Below are 27,190 nucleotides of genomic sequence, written 5' to 3'. Positions count from 1 at the left end.
CACCATTATGCATTATTCAGTGAAAGTGAATATATTTTCAGATTATAAAGTGACAAAATGTGTTCACCCATGTAACAACTTGTGATCAGAAATTCTTAACTTTTCTAGACTTACAACTTCTTCTAGGTGCTGCCCTGACATCTGCAGCCAGGGTGGAGACAGCCTGTGCAATGGTTGGCACTGTTGCCTCTGATGACTACGGCGTGGGTCCTCTGGAGAACCGAGGCTTTGAGGATCCAGGCTTTCTTTGGCTGTCCTCCTGTGGGCCAGCTGCTCCCTCTGCGGTAACAGAGGACAAGGTTGAGGGGTCACAGGCAAAGAGGACTCGGAGGGAGCAGACAAGCTCTGAGATTTCTGAGTGGCTGACCCAGGGGTGTCCAACTGCCACCCCTCCTCCCTTTGGGTGCCTGAGGGCCCTGGCCTGACTCCTTGAGGGGAAGGAGCACCTGGAAGGATGTCAAGGTGCCACATTTCCCTCTCATGTTGCCACTGCTTACCCATAGCTACCGCGATGGAGTGCAGGTCTGCGCCCATCTCTGCGGTCTGCTGGACCAAGGGCTCCATAGCATCCGCCATCCTTCCCATTGAGACCTCCATACGCACACACGTGGGCACCACTTCATCAGAGAGCAGGCGGACGCACTCCTCTGAATTGCGTGCCACTCTGTTGAGGGCTTCCAATAGTTCTGCATGATATTCCCCCGCATTCTGCTGATTCTCCACGATGAGTTGGAAGGCCGAATCCAGAGGCTCATCATCTGACTTGGGCTTCACAGGTGCCTCTACCCCAGCAGTCCTCAGAGTGTCAGGGAGCTCGGGTGAATCTGCCTCCTCCTGCTGCGGACACGTGTCCGTGCAGTAACCACCAGATTGTGAACCCTGCTCTACATCTAGGTCCCACCAAGGTGTGTGTCTCTGCACTGGTGTAGAGTGAGCATAAGCGCTTTGATGGGACTTCTGGGCTGCTTATTTCCAGCTCTTCAATGAAGGAGGTGCCCTCTTCATTGGAGGTGTGGACCTTGATGGAGCTGAGGGACTGGTTGGCTGAGGGTGTTGGTCACTTGGCAGAGCTCCTTGTGAACCAAAGCAGAGATAATTAGTGCATGGCAGCAGAGTCAAAAGCAGGAGAGAGAGCATTTACTGTTGCATTGAGAGAGAGAGAGAGATAATGTGGTGCAGGAACCTCACATGGGTGTTCGCCACCAACCTCACCGTCACCGCAGACACAGTCCACGTCGTCACCAGTCAGCGTGATGGCACACTCCTCAAAGTGAGTGAGGGGCCTGATGTGGTCCACTCCACCCCTGGTCTGGGACTTCTCCCAGCTGATGTGAGCCAGCTTCTCCTGCATGAAAACAGATGGAGAGAGAGTAAGCAGGCTGCATGGCACTGCGCGCAGTGTTTGTGCGGTGACTGGAGCCATGAGCGGGATGAGACGCAATTTCCAGAGCGGGGAGTAGAGGATGTTACGGCAGGCCTCCACTGCGTGCAGTAGATGATTCAGGGAGGTGTCACTAAATCTGGGAGTAGCATGTTTCCTCCCTTTGGCAGCCATCAGTTCCCAGCAGCTTCCTATCCCTTGAAGAGTGCTAGTTCTTTGCAGGGACGGCCCTTAAATAGGGCACCCAGTTTACTGAAGGCCTAAGGTGACAGCGGGGCAGGAAAATCAGAGGACGCCCAGCCAGTGACTCAGCATGTTTCCCAGGAATGCATAATTAATGTGGTTGGAATGGGGGCGATATGGTGTGAAATCCCGCCATTGCGGCCGGTGGGTAAAATGTCCTTTTTCCTTCCCACTGCCGCACTTAGCGCAAATCTGGGACAATTCCGCCCATAGGGAGATCTTCAAGGACATCTTCTCCTAGTGAAGGACTTCAGCTTCCATGACCCTCATTGTATTCTTTCCCTATTCACAGTGTCTATGTGGCATCTGCAAACACCTAGGAGACAATCATCAGAAGTAAGACTTCTGAGCACACAAACTTCCAACAACACCACAATAATCAAATGATATTACTGAATCCCATAATTGTTCCTAATCCAAAGAATGTTTCATTCTTTTTTTCTCTCTCTCTCTCTCTTTCTCGTAAAGGGTTAACATCAGAAGCACACATGATGCTGATTTAATAATGATGTCAGATCACATGGCTGAGAAGAAAGAGAGATCTGGAAGGAGAAGAAGCTCCCATTTCATGCAGAGGTGCAAATGTGTAAAGAATAATGGTTTTGAGAAACTACAGACTTTAGCAGCATACATTGGGAGAATGGACAATCCCCAAAACCTCCATCTAGACCCTGACCACAAAATGAAACTTCTCTCCCTCTATCTCTCTCTGTCTCTATGTATGCTCCTTACGGCTGAAAACCACTGGGTTTCCTTTGGTACCACTGCGTCACCTTTCTGTTGTCTAATCTCATGTGTCTTCCAGGTGCTGCCTCAAGGTTTGTGCTGAGAAAGGGGTGGTTGGCTACAAACACGAACTGAGAGACTCTTGGGACAGAAGAAGTGGCCCTCGTCGATCTATTGCAGAGGTGGTTTCTGGTGCAGCTACTCTGAAACAGCAACAGCACGTGAACAGTCTTTTACACTGGTATAGGACCACATTCCGGCTAGCCATTGATCAACATGGCAGCTGTCCAAATGGTTCCCTATAGACCCAGAAGACAAAGAGATACTGAGTTAGATCTCGGTCCAAAAATTCTGGAATCCAGAAGCCATCACTTTCTAGTCTGTTCCCAAGTCCTCTTGGGCCAGGGACCGTCATGCATTAACTGGTTTTGGGCTACTCAAGCTGAGGTGTGGTTTCTGCAGACATGTCTAAGCTGCCACACACTACATGATATGATGCAACAAGGAAGGATCCCCTTGGGGCCGGGCACAGTATGGTAGAGGAATCCACCATGACTGCTATCATCTGCTACATGTATTGAGAAGTGCAAGTGAAGTTGCCTTGCCAAGTCTAACACTAAAATCAACTGTTGAATCAGCAATACTAATTCAACCCTGATCAGTGAACTGAGAGACTGATGACAGAGGTTATGAGACATGTCCTTACGCAGTGAATTGCTGAAACATGCAGGCCATAAGATTTCAAAACAAGCACAGGGATTGCAATGTGCAATTAACCCATATTTATTGCTTCCAATGCAGTCAGCATGTAAACTTTATCCTGCCTGCTCATTACCATGATTGTAGTGTGCAGCCAGGGCTAAGCAGGTTGCTGAATGCCTACATCCCTGGATAGGGGGTGCAGAATTATGAAAGACTAGCACCACTTAAAGCCAGCCTGTCCCACTTAAAGAGGAGGACATTCTTGTTGCAGCAGGTGCTGGAAGTGGCTGGAGAAGAATGCCTGATCTGCAAGAAGCATGTCTATGGTGCAAAAGGGAAGACAGCAGGCTTCAAATTTCTCATAAACAACATTGGAGGCTATGGTACAAAAATAAAAATAGCTGGAAAAACTCAGCAGGTCTGACAGCATCTGCGGAGAGGAATACAGTTAACGCTTTGAGTCCGGATGACTCTTCATCAGAACTGAGGAAATATAGAAATTAGGTGAAATATGAGCTGGTAGAGGGGGGGTGAGACAGGTAGAGCTTGATAGAGGGCCAGTGATAGGTGGAGGCAAAGAAGAGATTGCCAAAGATGTCATAGACAAAAGGACAAAGGGGTGTTGACGGTGGTGATATTAGCTATGGAATGTGCTAATGGTGACATTAAGGGTAGAAAACAGGACGAGCATGTGACAGATGGCCCTAGTGGGGCTGGGGGGAGGGATCGAAATAGGCTAAAAGGTGAAGATGAAACAATGGATGGAAATACATTTAAAAATAATGGAAATAGGTGGGAAGGGAAAAATATATATATTTAAAATATATAAATTATTGGAAAAAGGGAGGATCGGAAAGGGGGTGGGGATGGAGGAGAGAGTTCATGATCTGAAGGTGTTGAACTCAATGTTAAGTCCGACAGGCTGTAAAGTGCCTAGTCGGAAGATGAGGTGCTGTTCCTCCAGTTTGCGTTGAGCTTCGCTGGAACATTGCAGCAGGCCAAGGACGGACATGTGGGCATGAGAGCAGGGTGGTGTGTTGAAATGGCAAGCGACAGGGAGGTCTGGGTAATGCTTGCGGATAGACTGAAGGTGTTCCGCAAAGCGGTCACCTAGTCTGCGTTTGGTCTCTCCAAACTGGTATAGAGACCAAATGCAGGGGCTGGTTTTTGATTTTCAGGGGCTCCTTTCTCATTCTCACTAATTCTTGTATTAGGTAATGCAGTCACGCAGTAACATTACCTTCTGTGTTTGTTTGATTTTTGTTTAGTTTCCTTCTTTAGATAGGCAAGGTAGCGCAAATACCAAAGCAAATATATATAAAATCTCTTAACTTGGAATCTATAAACAAGAAGTTTTTATTCATTTATCAGAAATAAATCTCCCATTCTCTATTTCCAAAATGAAGATTCTAACTACTTGGCACATGGTCATTCAGTAGAATGAGGATCACATCTGCAACTCCTTTTAAAGATTAATTGCAAGCAATTAGCACTCTCTAACATTCTTTGGTTTTGTTCTGCCAATTTCAAGTTTCTTTCTCCGCAATACTTCTGAGTAAATTGAGTGCTCTGAGGATCTGTGTTTTTCCATTCGCTGCCAATATGTTGTGTATTGTATGTTCAGTAAGTCTTGTGAAAGGTTCTGAGTCTTGTATGGTTGAACATGTACTTTTTGATAATACATAACTATGTACATAGAGAGAAAGAGAGAGAGAGGGTATAACCCAAGCTATGAGCAAACTCCATGCTTGTTTCTACACAGTTCTTTGTCCAGTCCATCATTGACTCTAGTCTCAGATCATGTGTCTCTTTACATCACACTATGGGCGGTAATGTTTTGCAGCCTCATATTAACCCATGCTTTGCCATATGCCCTTATACTACACCTCCCCCCAAGTCTTTACCTAATGTATTTACATTACAATAATTATCCCCCTTCCCCACCACCCCCCTCCCCCTCCCTTCAAATCTCTGACTTCATAAATTCAGATGGTCTGGAGACTTGACAATTCTTCCAAATCTCATTCTGGTCACATTCGGACAAGTGGTAGGCTCTGTTGATTTGGGCAACCTTTGTTGATTCAGAGTTTGAGTTGAAGTCTATGCTTCTGGCACTTGGTTGTCTTCTTCTGGTACAGTTGAACTTCTCATTGTCAACTCCTCATCTGCTCTGTGCGGGGACCACCAGCTTATCCCATTCTTTCTAGAGAGTGTTCACTCCAATCATTCGTGGTATGAACCCAGTTTGTCTTTTTCTATGTGGTCCACTGTGATTTTAGTGGGAGTTGAAGGTGTCTCTCCCTGTCATTTGGATGTTCCTCATCAGTGGGCTCACCTTATAGTTTGGCTTTTATTGCGACACTCTGTTCTTCCGTGTGTCTCCATGCCTCACTAAGGTGTGCTCCAGCAAGTTGATGGTCTGTACCTTGCTCCAGCATCATCTTGCAGCTTTGCACGTTGGCTGGAGGTTGTAGTGTCTGTGCCATGGTGTTTACAGGTAGTGTGACAGCAACTGTTGAAGCCTGGGGTAGGGGCTCATTCTTCTGTTGCTGGTCATTTTCCTGTGTGTCTTCCACTTGAAGTACAGTGGTAATTATCTCAAGGTTTAGCTGATCTGACCAAAGAGGAGCTTCTGCCACCTGCAAAAGGATTCGACAAACCGGCTCTGCAAAGTGTGAAGCTAGTTCAGAACTGAAGTCTCAGTTGGGAGTCCCTTTACTGGTGTGCCTCCTGGAAACTTGCAGTTCCGTGCAGTTGATGACAGATGTTGCCTTGACATCTTCTGCCATTTTAAGAAGGTTAAGGGCAATACAGGCATCTCTGCTTAAGAGAGAAAAAGATGGGTTTTGGATGACATAAATGACTTTGAATATCTGCTTGTTGCCATACCTTAGTGATTCAAGGATGATGTCTATGACCAGAAGTTGGATTCTTTCAGGCCAGTAGAGTGGTTGTCTGTCGTTCGTAGCCAGAGGTCCCTCAGTCACGGTTCCTTATCCGAGAGGACCATAACACTGGCTCTTGTGTCTAATTTAAAATTAGTGAGCTGATCGTTTACTGAGATGTTCTCATTCCAAAAAGAGAATCCAGGATCCTTGATCTTACCCAAGAAGCACAAGTCTTGGTGTGCTACCTCAACCTCATGGATTGTCTTGTGATCCTCTGCCCATCTGGGTGTCTTAGTTCTGCATAGCTTTCCGAAGTGTCCCAGGTGGTTGCAGTTGAGACACTGCACTGAGATTGCTGGACATGGCTCTCGCTTGTGTGGTCATCTGGCTCCACAGTGCTGACATGGTCGCCTATCTGTTTGTGGTCGGTTTGGGTACTGCCTTCCTTGGCCTGGAGTCTCTCTGCCCCTTTGTTGTTTCACTAGCTAGCCAGTTGGGGTTGTTGTGTGCCAGCTACTGGTGCTTAGGCAGATTTCAGACTGCCTGCCTCGCCCTTCACCACCTAATGACAATCATGTCAACGCTATGTCATGGTTGAGTCTGCAAGTGTGGTGGTGAAGTTGGCCGCCACTTACACTCTGGAAAGGATAGGCTCCAAACTCTGTGAAAAGCCCTCTGTGAGGTTGGCTAATTCCTCTGTGCTCTTTGACAGCGACTGCAGCCTGTCAAAGCACCATGCATTTCATTGTGCATGCCCATTAGCCTTCCTCTGCCCTTCAGTCTTTCACATTAGAACTTTCCAGAGTGTAAGTGGCGGCCAACTTCACCACCACACTTGCAGACTCCACCATGACATAGCATCGAATAGGCAATGCCTCAACTTCCACCGCAGCATGGACAGAAGCCACTCAAAGTCTGGGGTTGTGTTCACTGATACTACAGTCAGATGAGCTGATCACAGATACCTCAGTCAGAAAGGAGATGTGTTGTACTTCCAACATTCTTCCCTCTCCTCTTCCTTCTCTGCTGCTCACCGTTTACCTGGGGACAGGGGTTGTGCTCTCATGCAGGTTAATGTGTGCAGGTGGCAGCAGGTTATGTTAAATGCTTTGCCAAGTACTGCAGGGCTCCTCCAGAGTCATCCAGGCAGCAGAAGCATTGCTTAAGCACCCCAATGTTCAGCTCAATACATTTTTTGTGGCAGTGTGGCTACCATAATAGAGATGCTGGCATGTTGTGAGTTGATTATAAATCAGCACAAGCCACAAATTGGACCAAGACCTTCTTGCTCAGGGGGACTCAGTACCATACCAAGCAATGCATTCATATACTGACAACATCATGATAGCTATGTCCCTGCACGTTAATACATTTCCCAAGACTTTTATTTTCTACATGAGAGTCAGCCATTTTAAGTACACTTTTTCAAATTTATGAATGAAATGTCACTTCAGACGGTTGCCCTGTGCACATGGTATTAAAGGTTACAGCTAAGGAAGGACAATTGTATACACTATGCTAGTAGCATTACACACTTTGTTGAAATGTCAGGCACTACTTCCTCTTATTCAAAAATTAGAAATTTTAGAAAAGTAGGGTGTTTTTACAGGTGTCATTCTTCAATCTGTGTAGTATATATAATTGAACAGTTGAAGTACTTACTTGCAGAATTTATATAATATCTTTTCAAACACCAAGACTGGTCCTGTGCTTCCTAGAATTGTTAGCGGTTGCCCTGCAAACAGTGAATATGCTATGCCTGTCATAGATGCTCCAAACAGAGATTCAATTGCACTCTGTAAAAAAAAACATGTTATTTTTAGCATAGATCAATATTGAAGTATATTGCACTGAAAAGTGTAAAGAAGATACATTATTTTATTATTTCACTTATTTTCCTAAGTAATTTAAGCCATTATCCTGCAAATAGCATTTTGCCATTTTTTTCAGTATATACAAGTCTGCTGTGAATAGCTTTGGGTCACAACATTATACAAATCTACATTAGTTGACACAAATCTTAACATTTATTATTGTATACATATATATACATTTCATATAAATTTCATAACACACAGGTTTTAAATTTAAAGGTAAAAATCATATTCTGCACCCAAAACATAATCCTTTCTCTTTTCTCTCCTGTGTATTTACTGTGTATATCCAGCACTCATTGTTTTATTTCAAATACTGTCATATGACTTCAAAGTATAAAATTCCTGGAATGGCAGTCCCAGTGATTCGCCCCAGTATGGGCCTTTCCTAAGGTATGTGAAGGATAAATTAAATTAATTGTCCTGTCCCTGTTCTGTTTTATTCAATGTTTAAATAAAACTGAAAGCTGAACAATTCATAATAATGCAATATGATTTTAGAATGTTACATGTTATGTGAATAAAGGGATGTTTGTTGACAAAAGTTGTTTTTATCAAATGGATTCAAATGGGAAAATTATTCAAATTAATTGTGTTTATGTTCAGATACATAGATAACATGCCAGAGAATTGTATAGATATTATGATTCAACTGAACATTAAAAAAAACAGATCTGTTGCTTTGCTTATAAAAGCATATAGCTTTTATATTTGTCCCTAATAGTCACCATACTTCAAATGTTGCACAGCTTTGTGATCTGATTACAGCTAGAAAGAAATAACTTGTATTTAAATAATGTTAAATGTTTATAGTTCCACCTGAACTCAGCTGTTCTAGGACATCCAAGGCCCATCTGATGAATTCTGAGGACTCTGGTAAATGAATACATAGCACACCCACCTGTTTCAGACAGGAGGTTATTTAAATATGCAAATCAGGGTACAATGCTGTAGTTGGGCCACAATTGCAATTTTAGGTCCAAATGGGTGAAGCACACCATGGGCAGAATTTTCTGCCTGTCAGGTGGGCGGGCCCGACCCAATCTCCAGCGGGTAGGGAGCTGATCCCCGCTGGAGAAGCGGGCCCCGCCGCCATTTTAAGTGGGCAGGCCAATTAAGGCCCGCCCAGCATGACATCCGCTGGGAAGCGCTATGCGCTTCCTGTGCAGGCTGGGGGGGGATTCCCCAAATGCAAGTGTGCGCTCTTGCGCATGCACACGAAAGAGCGCACATCTCCCTGAGGCAAAGTGCAGCCTCAGGGAGATCGCCGAAAGCTGTATAAACTTTAAAAACAGAAAAATAATAAAATCCTTAACATATCCCCCTCATGTGACAATGTCACACGAGATGGACATGTTAATAAATTTCAGTGAAACTTTAATAAACTTTTTTAAACCCTACATGAAACCTCATCCCGCCGATGGATGAGGTTTCATGTTTTTTCAGAAGCCCGCTGGGGCTCCTGGCCTGCCCACCAACCTTAAGGTTGGACAGGCAGGGCCTTTAATTGTTTTAATTATTCTGTCAATGGCCTCAATTGGCCATTGACAGGTTGGCAGGCGGACAGCTGATCTCGCTGTGCCCTCGCCTTCCTGAAAATTTAAATGGGGCGGGATGACGTCGGGGGATCCCCCCTGCTCACCGACGGCAAAATCTAGCCCCATATGTGGCATCTGAGGCGCCTAGCCAGCTGTTCCTTCAGTTCATGGGTGAAAACCCCTATCTAACAGCATTATAGGAGTGCCTTTACCACAAGCACTGCAGCAGTTCAAGAAGGTCCATCCTTCTCAAGTGCAAATGAGGATGGGCAATAAATGCCAGTCTTGCCAGCGACAACCATGTCTTGAAAATTAATTGAATATCTGGAATTATTTCATCCTCATTTGTCTCAATTAATCAAACTATATTTATCTTAGAGAACTGCAAACTGAATTAGTGTGATGGAATCCATGGTTTCAAAGCTTGCATTCTTTGAAACAGAGCCTAAAGGAAACCAAAACTTCTGGCGAGACTGGAATTAAGATTGGAAACCAAGGGCAGAATTTACAGTCCCTCGCTGGCACGGTTGCAGGGAGGGGAGTGGTAAAATTCCCGAGATGGCCTTTCCACTGGCCCAACCTGTCCACAGTTTTATAGGCGAGGCCCATACGTGGGAAATCCTAGTCTCTCCTTGCGCTCTGGCTGACCACGTGTGCAGGAAATGCCGCCAGCTGCAGCTACTTGAGCTCCGAGTTTTGGAGTTTGAGCGGCAGCTGGAGGCACTGAGGTGCATCCGCGAGGCTGAATTTTGTGGATAGCACGTTTTTAGACATGGTCACCCCACAGCTTACGGAAGAGCAGACAGAGAGGGAATGGGTGGCTATCAGTCAGATGAAAGGTGTCAGGCAGGTAGTCAGGAAATCCCCAGGGTGCATCTCGCTCGAGAACCGTTTTCCTGTGTTGGAAAACGATGAGAGTGATGGTTCCTCTGGGGAGTGCAGCCACGCTCATGGCACTGTGAGTGGCTCAGCTGCACAGGGGGGGAGCAAAAAGAGGGGAAGAGCAATAGCGGTAGGAGACTCAATAGTAAGGGGAACAGACAGGCATTTCTGCAGCCGTAGACGTGACTACAGGATGGTATGTTGCCTCCCTGGTGCCAGGGTCAAGGATGTCATTGAATGGCTGCAGGGCATTCTAAAGGGGGAAGGAAAAGAGACAGAGATCGTGGTACACATTGGGACCAACGACATAGGTAGAAAGAGGGATGAAATCCTGCAAGCAGAATTTAGGGAGCTAGGAAGCAGATTAAAAAAACAGGACCTCAAAGGCAGCGATCTCTGGATTACTTCCGGTGCCACGCGCTAGTGAGTATAGAAATAGGAGGTTAGTCCAGATTAATGTGTGGCTGGAGAGATGGTGCAGGAGGGAGGGCTTTAGATTTCTGGGACACTGGGAACGTTTCTGGGGGCGGTGGGCCCTGTACAAGGCGGACAAGTTACATCTGAACTGGAATGGGACCAACATCCTTGCAGGGAGGTTTGCTGGTGCTGTTGGGGAGGGTTTAAACTAACTTGGCAGGGGGATGGGATCCTAAAAGGTTCAGCAGGGGGAGATCCACAGCCAAAATTAGAAGAGAGGGCAAGTGAGTCTGGAAGGCTTGGAATTATAGGCCAGTTAAGGCACAAGGGAGCTTGGCAAGGTTGGATGGTATTTATTTTAATGCGAGGAGTCTGACGAATAAGGTAGATGAGACGAGGGCACAAATTAACACATGGAAGTATGATGTCATTGCTGTCACAGAGACATGGTTGAGAGAGGGGCAAGATTGGCAGCTCAATATTCTAGGATATAGGGTCTTCAGGCAAGATAGGGTGGGAGGTAAAAGAGGAGGGGGTATTGCAATATTGATCAAGGAATCAATTATAGCAGTAAGGAGGGATGACACCTTAGAAGGCTCCTCAAATGAAGCAATATGGGTAGAACTTAAAAACAAAAAAGGAGCAATCACATTGCTGGGAGTGTACTATAGGCCCCCAAACAGTCAGAGAGAAATAGAAGAGCAGATATGCAGGCAAATTTCAGGGAAGTGTAAAATAATACGGTAGTAATAGTAGGGTATTTCAATTTCCCCAACATTAACTGGGTCAGTCATAGTGTGATAGGTTTAAAGGGAATGGAATTCTTAAAATGCATCCAGGAGAGCTTATTAAGTAGAAGGTCCTACAAGAGACGGGGCGCTCACAGAATCACACAGTGCAGAAGAGGCCCTTCGGCCCATCGAGTCTGCACCGTGAGAAACACCTAAACTACCTACCTAATCCCATTTACCAGCACTTGGCCCATAACTTTGAATGTTATGACGCACCAAGTGCTCATCCAGGAGCTTTTTAAAGGGTGTGAAGCAACCCGCTTCCACCACCCTACCAGGAAGAGCATTCCAGACCATCACCACCCTCTGGGTAAATAAGTTTATCTTGACATCCCCCCTAAAACTCCTGCCCCTTATCTTGAACCTCATGACTGATCCTTCAACTAAGGGGAACTGCTGCTCCCTATCCACCCGGTCCATGCCCCTCATAATCTTGTACACCTCGATCAAGTTGCCCCTCAGTCTTCTCTGCTCCAATGAAAACAACCCAAGTCTATCCAACCTCTCTTCATAACTTAAATGTTTCATCCCAGGCAATATCCTAGTGAATCTCCTATGCACCCCGTCCAGTGCGGTCCTGGACTTAATTTTAGGGAATGAAGCCAGGCAAGTGGTAGAGGTATCAGTGGGGGTGCTTTATGCAGATAGAGATCAAAACTCCGTTAGATTTAAGGTTGTTATGGAAAAGAACAAGGATGGGCCAGAAATCAGAGTTCTAAATTCTGGGAAGGCCGATTTTAATAAGATCAGATATGATTTGGCCAGAATGGCCTGGGAGCAGCTACTTTTAGGTAAACCTGCGTCAGAGCAGTAGGACTCATTCAAGAAGGTAATAGGGAGAACACAGGGCCAACATATTCCAGTAAAGATAAAGAGTGGGACCAACAAATCCAGGGAACCCTGGATGTCCAGGGATATACAGGATTGGATAAAGAGATAAAGGGATACTTATGGCAGATACTGAGGGCTCAAAACAGTGGAAGCCCTAGAGGAGTATAGAATGTGCAGGGGAGTACTTAAAAAGGAATTAAGAAAGCAAAAAGGGGGCATGAAAAAACATTGGCAGGTAAAATAAAGGAAAATCCAAAGTTATTTTACAAATACATTAAGATTAAGAGAATAACTGGGGAAAGAATAGGGCCCATTAAGGACCACAGTGGTAATTTGTGTGTGGAGCTGGAAGATGTAGGTAGGATTCTAAATGAATACTTTGTGTTACTGTTCACAAGTGAGAGGGACGATGTGGGTGTGGAAATCAGGCAGAAGGACTGTGATAATTAAAGAAATTAGCATAGAAAGAAAGGAGGTCCTAAGTGGCCTGGCAGGCTTAAAAGTAGATAAATCTCCAGGCCTGGATGAAATGTATCCCAGGCTGTTCAGTGAGGTAAGGGAAGAGATAGCAGGGGCACTGGCAATAATTTTCAGTACCTCGCTGGCCACAGGGGAGGTGCCAGAGGACTGGAGGACAGCCAATGTGGTACCGTTATTCAAGAAGGGAGGAAGGGATAAACCAAGGAACTATAGGCCAGTCAGTCTAACCTCAGTGGTGGGGAAACTATTGGAAGCAATTCTGAGGGACAGAATCAGTCCACATTTGGGGAGGCAGGGATTAATCAAGGACAGTCAGCATGGTTTTGTTAAGAGGAGGTCATGTCTGACTAATTTGATTGAATTTTTCGAAGATGTGACCAGGTGTGTAGATGAGGGCAATGCATTTGATGTAGCCTACTTGGACTTCAGCAATGCTTTTGATAAGGTCCCGCATGGGAGACTGATAATGAAGCCCATGGGATCCAAAGAAATTTGGCAAATTGGATCCCGAATTGGCTGAGTGGCAGGAAGCAGAGGGTGATGGTCGAGGGGTGTTTTTGTGACTGGATGCCTGTGTCCAGTGGGGTTCCACAGGAATTGGTGTTGGGTCCCTTGCTGTTTGTGGTATATATAAACAATTTAGACTTGAATGTAGGAGGGTTGATTAGTAAGTTTGCGGATGACACGAAAATTGGTGGGGTAGTAAATAGTGAGGAGGATAGCCTTAGATTACAGGAGGATATAGACGGGCTGATCAGTGGCAAATGGAATTTAATCCAGATAAGTGTGAGGTGATGCACTTGGGCAGGACAAACAAGGCACGGGAATACACGATGAATGGTAGGACCCTTTGAAGTACCGAGGATCAGAGGGACCTTGGTGTGCATGTCCACCAGTCCCTTAAGGTAGCGGGACAAATAGATAAGGTGGTTAAGAAGGCACATGGGATACTTGGCTTTATTAGCCGAAGCATAGAATATAAGAGCGGCGAGGCTATGCTTGAAATGTATAAAACGCTGGTTAGGCCACAACTAGAGTATTACGTGTAGTTCTGGAATCCGGATTATAGGAAGAATGTGATTGCACTGCAGAGAGTGCAGAGGAGATTTACCAGGATGTTGCCTGGTTTGGAGAGTTTTAGTTATGAAGAGAGATTGGATAGACTGGGGTTATTTTCCCTGGAGCAGAGAAGATTGATGGGGACATGATTGAGGCGTATAAAATTATGAGGGGCATAGATAGGGTAGACAGGAAGGAACTTTTCCCCTTGCTGGAGGGATCAATAACCAGGGGGCATAGATTTAAGGTAAGAGGCAGGAGGTTTAGAGGGGATGTAAGAGAGAATTTTTTCACTCAGAGGGTGGTTGGAACTTACTGCCTGAAAGGGTAGTAGAGGCAGGAACCCTCATAACATTTAAGAAGTATTTGGATATGCACTTGTGATGCCATGGCATACAAGACTATGGGCCTGGTGCTGGAAAATGGGATTAGAATAGCTCGGTACTTGTTTGACCGGTACAGACTCGATGGGCTGAAGGGCCTTTTTCTGTGCTGTAGAGCTCTATGACTCATCCTTCTCCATGATTCTTTGTGCAACCCACCCCTCTTGTTCCACACTAACACAACCCTTCCCCAACGTCGTATTCCAGGGTCTGCGTATATCCTCTCACATTCATACAGTTCGATGCCCATCCATCCACTTCTGTGTTTGCATTCCATTCTTCCATGTCGGGCTGCAGCTTCCCCACTCTTGGTCTCCCTCTGCCTGCCATCATTCCCCACCCTCTCCAGCATGGCCATAGTCCACTGCCCCCATTTCTCTTTCCTCCTTCCCCTCTCTCTAACCCCACATAGCCCACTGTCCCTCATGTCTCTTTCTTCCTTCCCCCCACCGCAACCCCACCATTTCCCATCGTCTCCCCTGGCTCCATCATCCTTTTCCCACCCCAACCACTCTCCGGTCACAATGCTGCTCTCTGTGTCAGAGTGCAGCCCTGCCTAAGATCTGCAGAACACATCCACCCGGAGTAAGGAGGAAGCCAGTGAGCAGGTCAACCCTACACCCCTACCTATGTAGTGTTTCACTAGCATTGGTGAGAACCTGCAGCAGCACTGCTGCAGGTAGGCTTTGAATGTTGCATTCACCTCAAAGCCACATGCAAAGTGAGAGCCAAGAGATGCAGGTCATTTATTTCCAAATGAAAATTAGACCTGTCTAATTTCCCACTGATGTGGCACAAGATTGGGAGGGAGAACGTGACTCTGTTGAGTTGTGTTTTTAATGAGTATTCATGACGTGGTAATGCATGCAAATAGTGTTCTCGTCATGAATCAGCGGGAAACCAGATCCATCATCAGCCTGCCATGAAAGTGGTGAGGGGAAAATTCCAAACTGAATTCCCTCCAGTAGGAATCCGATTTTTGGCCTCTCTCCAAGTTTCACTCCCGCCCGCCATGAAAGCCACTGCAGGCAAGACCAGAAAATTCCGCCCAGAGTTTTGAAGGGCTTTCTGACTGAGCTTGATGACATCTATGTTGGGTGGACTGAGGAGCCAGTTTGTAAGATCTGTCATGTTTAACTTGTGTTGGTTCTAAGTTTTAGAGTATAGGTGGTTAGCTGAGACAATACTTCGCATTTGGTTTGAACAGTAAAAATTCTTCCGTTTCAAACTGTGGAATCTTGTGGCTTCATTCTTTCAGCAGATAAATGGGGTTTTGGATTTTTTCTTTTTAAGAAAAACTAACTGGTCGCAATCAAGAACGTAATTATAGTTATTGATGAATGATGTTAAATTATTAAACTGATCAGTAATTAACCATGGAAAGTGATACAGTACACCCAGAAAAATTGAGCAAAGCCTTGTACATTCTTATATTACCTTTCCATTGTTGGAACAACAATAAAGCAACTTTTTACACTTCTGTGGAAGACAAATATTTTTCTCTGAATAAACAAAGTAAGAAAGGAAATTCTCAACACAAGTATTTTTCCAGAAAATAAAATTATTAATCTTACTATGCAACCTTCTGTGGCTTCTCCAAGTAGACCACCAAATGTGATAACAGGAGACATACAAGCACAGTAAAGGAACAGAAAGGATGCAACACATTGCAAGTTGACTGCATCCCGAAAGTCACTCCAGAAATATGGGATTTTTCTTTTGATGTCTTCATATAATCCACCAAAAAGCCTGGTTTTTGAAAAATCAAAAAGATAATTCAGTACAAAACATATGGTTTTAATAAATCTAATGCGACAATTATTCATTTACACAGGATATTTTTACTAATCTATAAATATGAAGCATTACGACCAACTGGTAAACAGAAAGTGCTGGAAATACTCAGCAGGTCAGGCAGCATCTGTGCAGAGATTCTCTCTCCACAGATGCTCACAGAGCTGCCAGAGTATTTCCAGCACTTTCAGTTTTTATTTCAGATTTCCAGCATCCACAGTTTTTTGTTTTCATTTTAGTGGAAGGGATGTTTTACTATAATTATGCAGGGTATTGATGAGATCACATCTAGAGTACTGTGCACAGTTTTGGTCCACTTATTTAAGAAACGACATAATTGCACTAGAAGCAGTTCAGGGAAGATTCACTTCGATTGATTCCTGGGATGAGGGAGTTATCTTATGAGGAAAATTGGACAGTTTGGGCCTCTATCCATTAGAAGTATGAGAGGCAATCCTATTGAAACATATAATATCCTGAGGAGGTTTGACAGAGTGGATGCTGAAAGGATGTTTCCCCTTGTGAGAGAGGCCAGACCTAGGGGGCACAGTTTAAAAATAAGGAATCTTCCATTTAAGACAGAGATGAGGAGAATTTTCTTCTCTCAGAGGATGGTGAGTCTGTGGAGCTCTCTTCCTCAAAGAATGGTGGAGCTAGGGTCATTGAATATTTTTAAAGCAGGGAGTCAAAGGGTATTGGGGATAGGTGGGAAAGTGGCACAAGGCCATGATCAGCCATGATCTTTTTGAATGGCGGAACAGGCTCGAGGGGCTGAATGACTTACTCCTGCTCCTAATTTGTATGTTCATGTATGTTTTTTGTCCTTGCAATAGATCAGCTGGTTGACGTAGTGAACAGCAAAGCCCTTCAGACCAAGATAATCTTAAATTTAATTTGCAGCTTGTGTCGAGTTTCTTGATCTCAGCTAGAACTCATGTCTCTTCATTGGAGAGACTAAATTTAAACAAGGTTCCAACTATGGATTGTCATCAAGTGACACTGCTACAAAAAGCATACATAGATATCGGGTGAGGACGAGATTAGGCTCAGCTGTGCAACTGAATGGTGTACAAAATTACCATCTTGGGGAGGCACAGACAGGTGTCCTACACCAATGGAATACACCCTAGGAAGAAGTCAATGAGAGGAAGGAGGGAGGGAAGAAAACAAATGGAAAGACAAAATGAAAACTATTTTTTTAATAAATTACAAATGCAAAAAATGTCAGTTTTAATATTTTTATTTTTCTATTGTCTCATTGAATGTGGAATAAACAATTTTATTCTTTTCTCTCAGCACAAATTCTGCTGTAAACCTCCAATCTGCAAATTAACTCACTGCAGTCTGGATCTGAAAAGTTGCTTAAATGTAATATTGCTATAGCCATGTACTGACATTAAGGTAATTTCTCAGAATTGGCATAATGAAACTGCTAGGCCATTACACCCAAGAATCTCCTAAATTGTTACAGACTGTTAGGAGTCAGTTTATTATTCATTTTTGTTACTTGTCCCTAGTTAAAGGTTTTTTCTAAGGAGAGAGATAGGAGAGGTTGTGAAAATGGTGCTTATGCTAACATAACAATGCGTTATGGCATAAAGGAAAAAATAGCCCAAGGGATTCAAATCGACCATACTGATGATTGATGCTAAATTATTAAACTGGTCAGTAATTACTATGGTAAGTGAGACAGTACACCCCAAAAAAGGTGCAAATCCTTGCATAATCTTATATTACCTTTCCATTGAGCAACTTTTTATAAATTTTTATGGAACATAAATACTTTTGAGATTTAATGACATAAAACACGGATATCTTAACATGAATGCTGCTTTCACCAACCTTCCTGTTCTCTGTAGCTCAGGTCCACTGTGCCCTTCAAATGGGTCAGGGTCCCCATGAGCTGTGGTTCCATTTGGAATCCCTGGAATTTTTCTTTTTTCCTGCATAAATTACAAGGGAAAAGAGCAGCAAAATACAGAAGTTCAAGATCTAAGGGTAGAACTTCTAATTTAAAAAGTTTGTGTAAAAATGGCAAAAGTGCACATTTCTGTGCACACTATTTTTACACAAGCATTAACCCAATAGTAAAAAGTGCACACAGAAATGAAAGTATCAGTATGTTAAATTCATCAATCAGAAGTTATACTCACAATCTACCAATTTGTGATTGTGATTAAGGTTGCAATTGTATACTACCCAGCAGAAACTGTGGGTGTACCTATACCACATGGACTGCTGCAGTTTAAGAAGGCAGCTCACCATCACCTTCTCAAGGGCAAATAAGATGGGTAATAAATGCTGGCCTATCCAGCACTATCCACATTCCTTAAACAAATTTAAAAAAAGACAACTGTAGAATGCAAAATACAGTTGGCAAGACAAAATTACAAAGACAAAATCATTCCTGTCTTTAACTTACACTGCTCAGCAGGAGGGAGCTCTGCAGTTGTGTGCAGAGGTCCATTTCCCCAAAAACTATTTTTTAACCATGGGAGAATGAAGGTGAGAACATCTGTCTTGTTATACAGAAACATGGAAACGGTGCAGAACATTCAGCCCATCATGCCCATGCTAATCAAGAAAGAGTTACCCAGCGTAACTCCGCCTACCAGTCCTGTAGGTTATGGCACCTCAAATGCCTATCCAAGTTTTAAAATGTTCTTTTAAAATGTGATAAAGGTTTCTGCTTCTGACACTCTTTCAGGCACTGAGTATCAGACTCCACCATGTACCCTCTGGGTGAAAAAGATTACTCAACTCCCTCCTAACCCTTCTACCAATTAAATCTGCTCCTTTCTTGTAACAGTAAAGGGACTGAATTCTTAATTTATAAAGTGTCAAAGAGATACAACAGGCCATCTAAGTAGCTTTTAAATTTGGCTGCAAGTCATAATAATCTATCCAGCACAATGCCTAAGTAGCGTGTAATGCTTCTTGGATTGACATTGCCTAATTTTAATGGAACCATGAGTTTGATCTGGACCTGGCTCTGGCACTGCTTTTGGCATATTGGTGCACGAGCCACAACATAAATGCTGCCTAAATGTTCTCAAGAACATGATGTTAATTTGGTTGTTAAATATTTCAATTTGCTGTTTTATATAGTGAAGAATCTTACACACCCAATGATTTCCTATCTGGTTCAGACCAAACTGCAAAAACTTTCATCACACTGTGAAAACTCACTGTAAATATTGGAGAAAACCTCAATATAGTTTCTGTATATTTCTCACGATGTTAATGAAACCAGTTCACTATATCTGCCCTCATCTTAAGTGAGATACATATCCTAATCTATATTTCATGCTTGTTTTAACCATACACACTTTAATGAAATATTACAATAATTTTTACAATAACAGAGTCATAGAAAAATGATCCAATACACAATTTAAACCTGCATGCAGAGAGTTCCACTATTGGGTTAATTGTAAAGACAATATTTAACTAAGTCAAAAGCTCAGAGATTCAGTTTGTATTGAGTTAGCCTCGTCTGGGTTGGAAATATTTGGCCTCATTAATACTGGACTAGAGAGGAAGAAAATGCAGTGAAGATTTCCATTCCTGGTCACCATCCAGTGACCCAGCATGTGTCTAGGCATTTAGTGAGGATCACATCAGCTTTCTGTCATGACACCTCCACAATTGCTCACACTCAATATCCAAGGTCATAAGTGGCCAAAGGCTACTGAGGTGTGGCACTGGAGAGCAATCAGTGCTCACGCATGTAATCTTTCTCACACAGAGTAGTGGAAATACGAAACTCCTTAAAACATGCTATGGATGATAGGTTAATTGAAATTTTCAAGATTTAGATTGATAGGTTTTCGTTGAGCAAAGGCATTAAAGGATGTGGATCCAAGGCAAATAAATGGAGTTGAGGTGCAGATCAGCCACATTCTGATTCAATGGTGGAACAGAATCAAGGGTTTCAATAAACCACTCTTATACTCCTGCATTACTTATGCTTTCATGACAGAATGTGAGCAAGTTTGAAGCTAAGATTTTTTTTTTAAATGTATATTATAGCCTTATTTGATGAGGCTCCAAACCACCCATGGAGCTTGTGTTAGTAAGCATGGTTCATGAAATTGGACACAGGTGATTTGTATATTGTAGTCAGGAAAAATGAAAATGGAGGCTGTGCAAGTGGGCCACTCCAACCCCACTGTCATATCTTAATTTTATTAATAGGCCCAGATCCATGCCTAGGTTCTGGGTTCACGTCCTATGCCAAGGCTTGAGCACAGAGCTTGAATACTGAAGGAGCACTGCACTGTCGGAAGTGCCGTCTTTCAGATGAGACATTAAAATGAATCCCATCTGCCTGCTCAGGTGAACGTAAAAGATCCCATGGCACTATTTTGAAGGCGAACAGAGGAGCTACCCCCAGTGTCCTGCCCAATATTTATCCCTCAATCAACATCACAAAAAGAAGACCAAATTATCTGGTCATCATTGCATTGCTGTTTGTGGGAATTTGCTGAGTGCATATTGGCTGCCACATTTCCTACTTTACAACAGTGACTACGCTTCAAAAAATACTTAATTGGCTGTAAAGCACTTGGAGATGTCCAGTGCTCATGAAAAATTCTATATAAAATACAAGTCTTGCTTTTTTAAATTTATCTGTAATATTTTCTTAAAAATTATTCAACTTATTTATGTTATATTGTAAGTGGCTGCTCTTTAAATCAAGAAGATTTGCAGAATTTCTCAGGTAACAGCATTTATGTGAGGAAAAACTTGAATGGTAATGGCTTATGCCATCAACATTTATACAATAAACTCAATTAGCTCACACGTTCCCACTGTGCTGCAAAAGGGAAGCATTGCAAATGGTTGATGCCGACACACGGGCTGTATCTCTGAAGTGGCAAGTTAAGTTTGAACATTTTGAATGTGAAATTTTGCCCGAGTTAAATTTTTAATGTGGAATTCACTTTTGGTTTCCGAATGAACTGGAAGAAACAAGGGGCTGAATCTTCCAGTCGGCGAGCGGGGACGGGCCCGACATGCCGACGCGTAAAATGATGTGCGATAACGTCAGTCGTGTAGCCCAAAGTCATCTCAATATTTCGTTCGGCGGGCACGCACCAGAGGCGGTTGCGCACCGCCAAAATGTCAACCACCTATTAAGGCCATTAAGAAAGTAATTAAACTAGTTAAGAATGCTGCCCATCCAACCTTAAGGTTGGCGAGCAGCCGAAAAGCCCAAGCGGCCTTCGCGTTTTTCAGGAAACCTCATCCACAGGCGGGATGAGGTTTCCTGAAGCTTTTATAAATTCAATAAATTACTTTTCCCACCTTCACAACATGTCCCAACTCATGTGACATTGTCACAAGAGGGGACATGTTTAAAACAATTTTAACATCATTTATTAAAAGGTTTTGTTCTCTATTCAATCTCCCCGAGGCAGCTCCGTGCTGAAATTGTTTTTCAGGAAATTGTTAAGATGCGCTCTTTCGTGCACATTAATTGGCCCGCCCGCATAAAATGGTGGTGCGCCTGCCCCCGCCCGCTCCCGCCCAGCCTGCCTGCCATAGGAAAAATCCAGTCAGAAATCCTCTGATAGCACGGGGAAAGAGTTTTCAAGTTGTGCATTCAGAAAATTATCCTTTATTAAGCTAAGAGATTTTACACTCAGCACATTGCTCAGACTCCGGCTTCCAAGGAATAGTTATAGGAAAAATATCAGGCCAGAATTTGCTGACAACATTATGGCATGTGAATAATGCACACCATTATTAATGAGCAAATCAGCCAGGAAATATAAGAATTAGGAGCTATACGGGGAACTGTGAATCTCCAGAATTTGCTGATTGATTTATGCCGCTCTGCCATTTGCTTTAGGCAAACAGCATCTTGCCCTTACCCTCCGTGTTTTGTTTAAGATCTTGCTTGATATGCACATTAATTCTCACCACAGAAGGTTAAGTCTAAAAATTATTTGCGTAATTATGTCTTTAATCACTTAATAAATATTGATGATTGCCCAAAAACCTATCTGGCCCAGAAAATGAACAATCAAAAGTACAGTAAAAGCAAAATACTGTGGATGCTGGAAATCTGAAACAAAAACAGAAAATGCTGGAAAAACTCAACAGGTCTGACAGCATCTGTGGAGCGAGAAACAGAGTTGATGTTTCGAGTCCGTATTACTCTTCTTCAGAGCTAATGAAGAAGAGTCATATGGACTTGAAACGTCAACTCTGTTTTTCTCTCCACAGATACTGTCAGACCTGTTGAGTTTTTCCAGCATATTCTGTTTTTGTTTCAAAAGTACGGTGTCTCAGTCTATCAGCCAATGAATTGTTTTTGGAGATTTAAAATTGTTAAATTTTAAATATTTACAGGTCTTTTTATTTTTATTTTCTGTTTCTTATTCTCTTAATCCAAGTTTTGCTTCCCTCTCTTTATTTCCATTTCTGTACCTGATTTAACATGGAATTCGCCCAAGCTAATTCACTTGCCTTCTCAATACGTTCTCTGCTTATTTCTCGCACCTTAGATCTCATTGGTTAGGAAACTGGTTAAGTAAGGTCCCAGATGCCCTGTTGCTCTTGCTAGCTTGTACTTCAGCAAGTTAGGACACTAAAAATTTTGAGTTGAAAGGTGCAAGAAGACATTTAACTAACAGTGTATGCCAAGAGATGCCTTGCTCTAGCAAATTCTGATCAATTACCTTATAGACTGATAGGGCTAGATTTTACAGGGCACCACAGTCCTTTCACCACCTCCCTACCCTCCCCCTCATCAACCACCCCTGGCTAAAACCTGGAGGCGTGGGGTAGCCCGCCCACAGTCTTGACGGCTGCCCAACAACAAATTCATGCCGGAACCAGTATTAATTGTTTTAAGGCATTCGGATGGCTGACAGCTCTAGAACCAGCAGTGCCAACTGGTAGCGGTGGTCACAGGCAGGCCCAGCACACCGAGGAGTCCAGGTAAGTCCAGTGTTGGGGGTCTTGGCAAGGTGACCGGGGTGGGGTTGGGGTGGGGTGTGTGTGTGTGTGTGTGAGGGGATGACAAGTTTGAAGGTGGGGAGAGTGTGTAAAATCCAATGGGTGGCCCTCCTGCCACCTACCTATGCACCCTTGACCTGTCTGAAACTTTATGGGGGTAGGGGAGGTGTTGGGTGGTTGGCTGGCTCACCCTTGGGCTTATTGAGGCCCTTAAGTGGTTACTTAATGGTCACTTAAGGGCCTCGCCTTAACACCGCTGGTGTTTTGCCCACTGGGAGCGCAAGCCATGCAATTAAAGCTGCCAAGCTTTCTACGTGGCTGGTGTCGGGCAAGGGATTCAGGGACCTCCTTTGTAAGCCCCTGAAGCCATCAGATGCACCCACCCTCCTCCCCCATCTCCATGTCATCCCCTCTCTTTAATTACTCCAAGATATATATTACACTTATTAATGACATCAACACTGATGAGATTATTAGTCTTTAATTACTCCTAGGTATACATTATACTTATTTATTAGGGTTGCCATTACAGTTTATTCACATTTGCATTCCTAATCAATAAGCATAATTACATTTGCAGCTCAGTACCTTTTTAAAGAAAAGTAAGAAATAGAATGATATATCCAGCAACTTATATTGAGCTATGGTTTTATTCAGTGAGCTTCATCAATAGATGAGTTTGAGGCTTTTCAGTTTTATACTGTTAATTACCACAATATATTCCAGCTTCTACAGAATAATCATAAGGTGTCTAAAAGCACAATTAGGGATGGGCAACAAATGTTGGTCTTGCCAGGGACAGCCACATTCCATGAAAGAATTAAATAAATATTTTATTATTAGGTTAATATTGCTTTTCAACAAAAATGTAGAGCCCTATATCAAGGGCAGTATTTGAGAACAATGACATGAAAACCTACATACCTGGGAAGGTACACTTTTTGGTGGCTCTATTCGGATTGATGGGTCCCACTCCCCTGGTGGCAGAACAGTCACCTGATCAAGAAATTCATCCACACCAGCAACTAAATCATTACGATCTTTTGCTTTATATGCAACATCATGAAATACCTGAAATATAGTTGCAGAAACAAGAACCAATTATACAAGGAATCTATATACACCAATTAGATATAGTTCAATACATGTGTTCTAGTATGCATCACTTGTTTGTCTTACTGTCAACAATAATTGTGTGTGTTATAAATTTAGGGATAAGACACCACACTAGAATTATCCTGCAGCTGGAAGAAACACGATATTAGTATCCAGTCCAAATGTGAAGTGGTGTTGAATGAATGGGTAAAATTTCACACCATTGTAGAAATAAAAAAAGTGTTTATTTGTTAATTTTACAGTATCTTAAGATATTCTTTTTAACTTATTTCTATTAAGATTGTGCTACTGTATGTCTTAAATACGGCCATAAAAAAAATTACTCTAAAATTTGCATTTCAGGAAATTAATAAAATATCCTTTGATGATTTATGAGAATTATGGATGCTTGAAATGAAATTTGTATCATTGTCTTAATTCAACTGAGGAGCACAGAAATACACAGGAGCAGAAAAAATCATTATGATCAGTTAGCCAGCTCCATAGCTTAACCTTTAATCAGTTAAATATTCAATACTTTTAGAATGTGATGGAATCCATGGTTTCAAAGCTTGTATTTTTTGAGACAGGCCCTAATTGAAAAGGGGAACTGAAAAAAGAAATTGAGAAAGGAAAATAACTTCCAGTTTCTAAGGAGACTAAAACTGAAACTTAGATTGGAAACCAAAACTTCTGGGGAGAGCGAAACTGGTTGAAACCATATAAAATGACAGAATCATCAGAGCTCAGATGGAGATGTTGATTCCAGTGGTGCAGTACAGGCAGGCTGAAGAAGACAGAGTTTAGATCCAGAAGCTGAGAATCAGTAAATATACAGTTGCTGTAGCTGTTTCTGTTACTTGAAGATAACATTGGTGGAGCTACGCCATCCAGACTGTCATAAACAGAGTTGAGGTTCTGCAGATGTGTGCCATTTTTGGGGAGGACAGTGTCAATGGAACCCAGATTGGTTATGCGCTGTTGTCAGCTGGGGCTCAGGCTAAATCCTAGAAGAAGAGCGGAAATTCTTCATGAGCAAGACAGAGGGCAGGATTTTCCAGCCCCACCCACCGCCGGGATCATCCAGTCCCACTGAAAGTCAATGGACTTTTGGCTGGGCTGCTAATTCTCGCACGGCGAGTCCTGACATAACAGGGCCGGAAAATCCCGGACAGAGTTTTGAAGGAATGTTTTGGAGTTTTGTGGCTGAGATTAATGACCTAAGTGCTGAGTGGACTGCCAAGCCAATTCATAAAGATCTGTCTTAGCTGTATCTGATATTTAATTTGTAACTTATTGTTTATAATCAACCACAATTTGCCTGTTAATTCATGTTTAACTTATTTTGATTCTGAGTTTTAGAGAATAGGTGGATACCCATGAAAGTATTTAGTTTTTGCTTTGTATATTAAAAATTCTTTTGTTTTAAACTGTGGAATCTTGTGGCTTCAATCTTTCAGTAAATAACAGGGATGTCGGATTTCATCTTCTTTAAAAAAAGTTACTGGTCTCAACTGGGATTAAAACAAAAACAACAAAGGCATACTAGTAAAACATCAAGGATTAATTCCTCTACTATTACAGTAATGCTAGTAGGACGAATAAAGCTTCTTCCTATCTACCTCCCTCATAATTTTGTATACCTCTATCAGGTCCCCCCTCAGCCTTCTCTGATCTAAGAAAACAACCCTAGCCTATCCAATCTCTCTTCATAGCTGAAACGCTACAGCCCAGGCAACATCCTGGTGAATCTCCTCTGCACCCTCTCCAGTGCAATCACATCCTTCCTATAGTGTGGTGACCAGAACTGCACACAGTACTCCAGCTGTGGCCTAACTAGCATTTTATACAGCTACAACATAACCTCCCTGCTCTTACATTCTATGCCTGGGCTAATAAAGGCAAGTATCCTTATGCCTTCTTAACCACCTTATATGTGCTGCTGCCTTCAGGGATCTATGGACATGTACACCAAGATCCCTCTGATCTTCTGTACTTTCTAGGGTCCTACCATTCATTGCGTATTCCTTTGCCATGTTAGTCATCCCAAAATGCATCACACCTCACACCTCTATGTACAGCAATGGAATTGTGCTTCAAGGCTCTGAAACACTACTAAATAAGCACTGTGGTTTCAGCACAGACCTCAATGAAGCACTCCTCAACCCTACTCACAGTCACTATGTCTGGTGTTATCAGCCAAGGTCAAAGAAGATAGCTGAAATTCCCCAGAAGCCATTCACCGCCCTCTATCTTCCTAGGTTAGATCATGAATATGGATTGTCAAAAAATATTAAAACCGTTGCAGCTTCCAGGTTGCTTTGTATTAACAGGGAAGGTGCTAAAGCTGACAACACACACTGCCTGCATGTCACCAATACTCTATTTTGTAGGGCACATATTAGTTTGATGGAATCCAACTGGGAAGATATGTAGAACAGTTGATGTCCTGTACCCTTGGGTCATAGAACCCTTACTGCTTGGAACTTTGTTTTGCATCTAAATGACAAACTACACAGAGCCTTAGTTCTCACTCCTCTCAAATTGTCTGATTAACTTGAGACAACTGCGAAGAGCTGTACACTCTTTCAGAGCTCTTCATGTTGGTACGTTCCTCCACCTGGTGTGTCATCAGATGTCGTGGTTAAATAATCATTTGACTGTGTAGAGGCAGGCAATACAGGCACTGTCTTGCAGTCAAATTTGCATTGTTGCATTCAATGCAAAGGCAGTCAAAGCTTTCCTATGGGGCTTTTATAGTTGGAATTTCCCTTCAATCCTTTGTTTTTTTCCCACTACTCTGGCAGTACAACTCATTTTGTAAACTGCTTGGTTGGCTGCAATTCTGTTATTGGTATTTCATTTCAAATGAAGGAAAACAAGGTTTGTAGCATTCAAGTGTAATTCAGAAGAGTTAGAGATGGTGGAAATACTAACACATCAAACTGACCTTAAAAAGCTTCAAACTACTAAAAGAAATTAAAGAAATTAAACTACTAAAAGAAGTTAAAGGATGGAATCGCCCCAGATTTGCACTAAGTGTGGTAATGGGTTGGAAAAAGAACATTTTATCCGCTGGCCTCAATGGCAGCTTTTCATGCCGCATCATCCCAATCCCACCTCACTAATCAATAATT

General features: G+C 42.9%; 1 protein-coding gene across 3 annotated transcripts in view; it reads right to left on the bottom strand.

The window, feature by feature from the left end:
- LOC144686698 (sodium-driven chloride bicarbonate exchanger-like) overlaps window positions 1-27,190 on the bottom strand; it is a 344,112-nt gene that overhangs the window by 93,986 nt on the left and 222,936 nt on the right. For all 3 annotated transcript variants that reach the window (XM_078552275.1, XM_078552273.1, XM_078552274.1), the window contains 4 exons: window positions 23,883-24,029; window positions 17,832-17,932; window positions 15,770-15,944; window positions 7,603-7,736 (listed from right to left, as the gene is read on the bottom strand). In XM_078552275.1, coding sequence (XP_078408401.1) covers window positions 7,603-7,736; window positions 15,770-15,944; window positions 17,832-17,932; window positions 23,883-24,029 — 557 coding nt within the window. The remainder of the gene's footprint in view (window positions 1-7,602; window positions 7,737-15,769; window positions 15,945-17,831; window positions 17,933-23,882; window positions 24,030-27,190) is intronic.

This window comes from Cetorhinus maximus, chromosome 11 (genome assembly GCF_964194155.1).
Source record: "Cetorhinus maximus chromosome 11, sCetMax3.hap1.1, whole genome shotgun sequence".
NCBI lineage: Eukaryota > Metazoa > Chordata > Chondrichthyes > Lamniformes > Cetorhinidae > Cetorhinus > Cetorhinus maximus.
The sequence above is the reverse complement of the archived record's forward strand: the minus strand, read 5'-3'. Positions and strand labels throughout refer to the sequence as shown.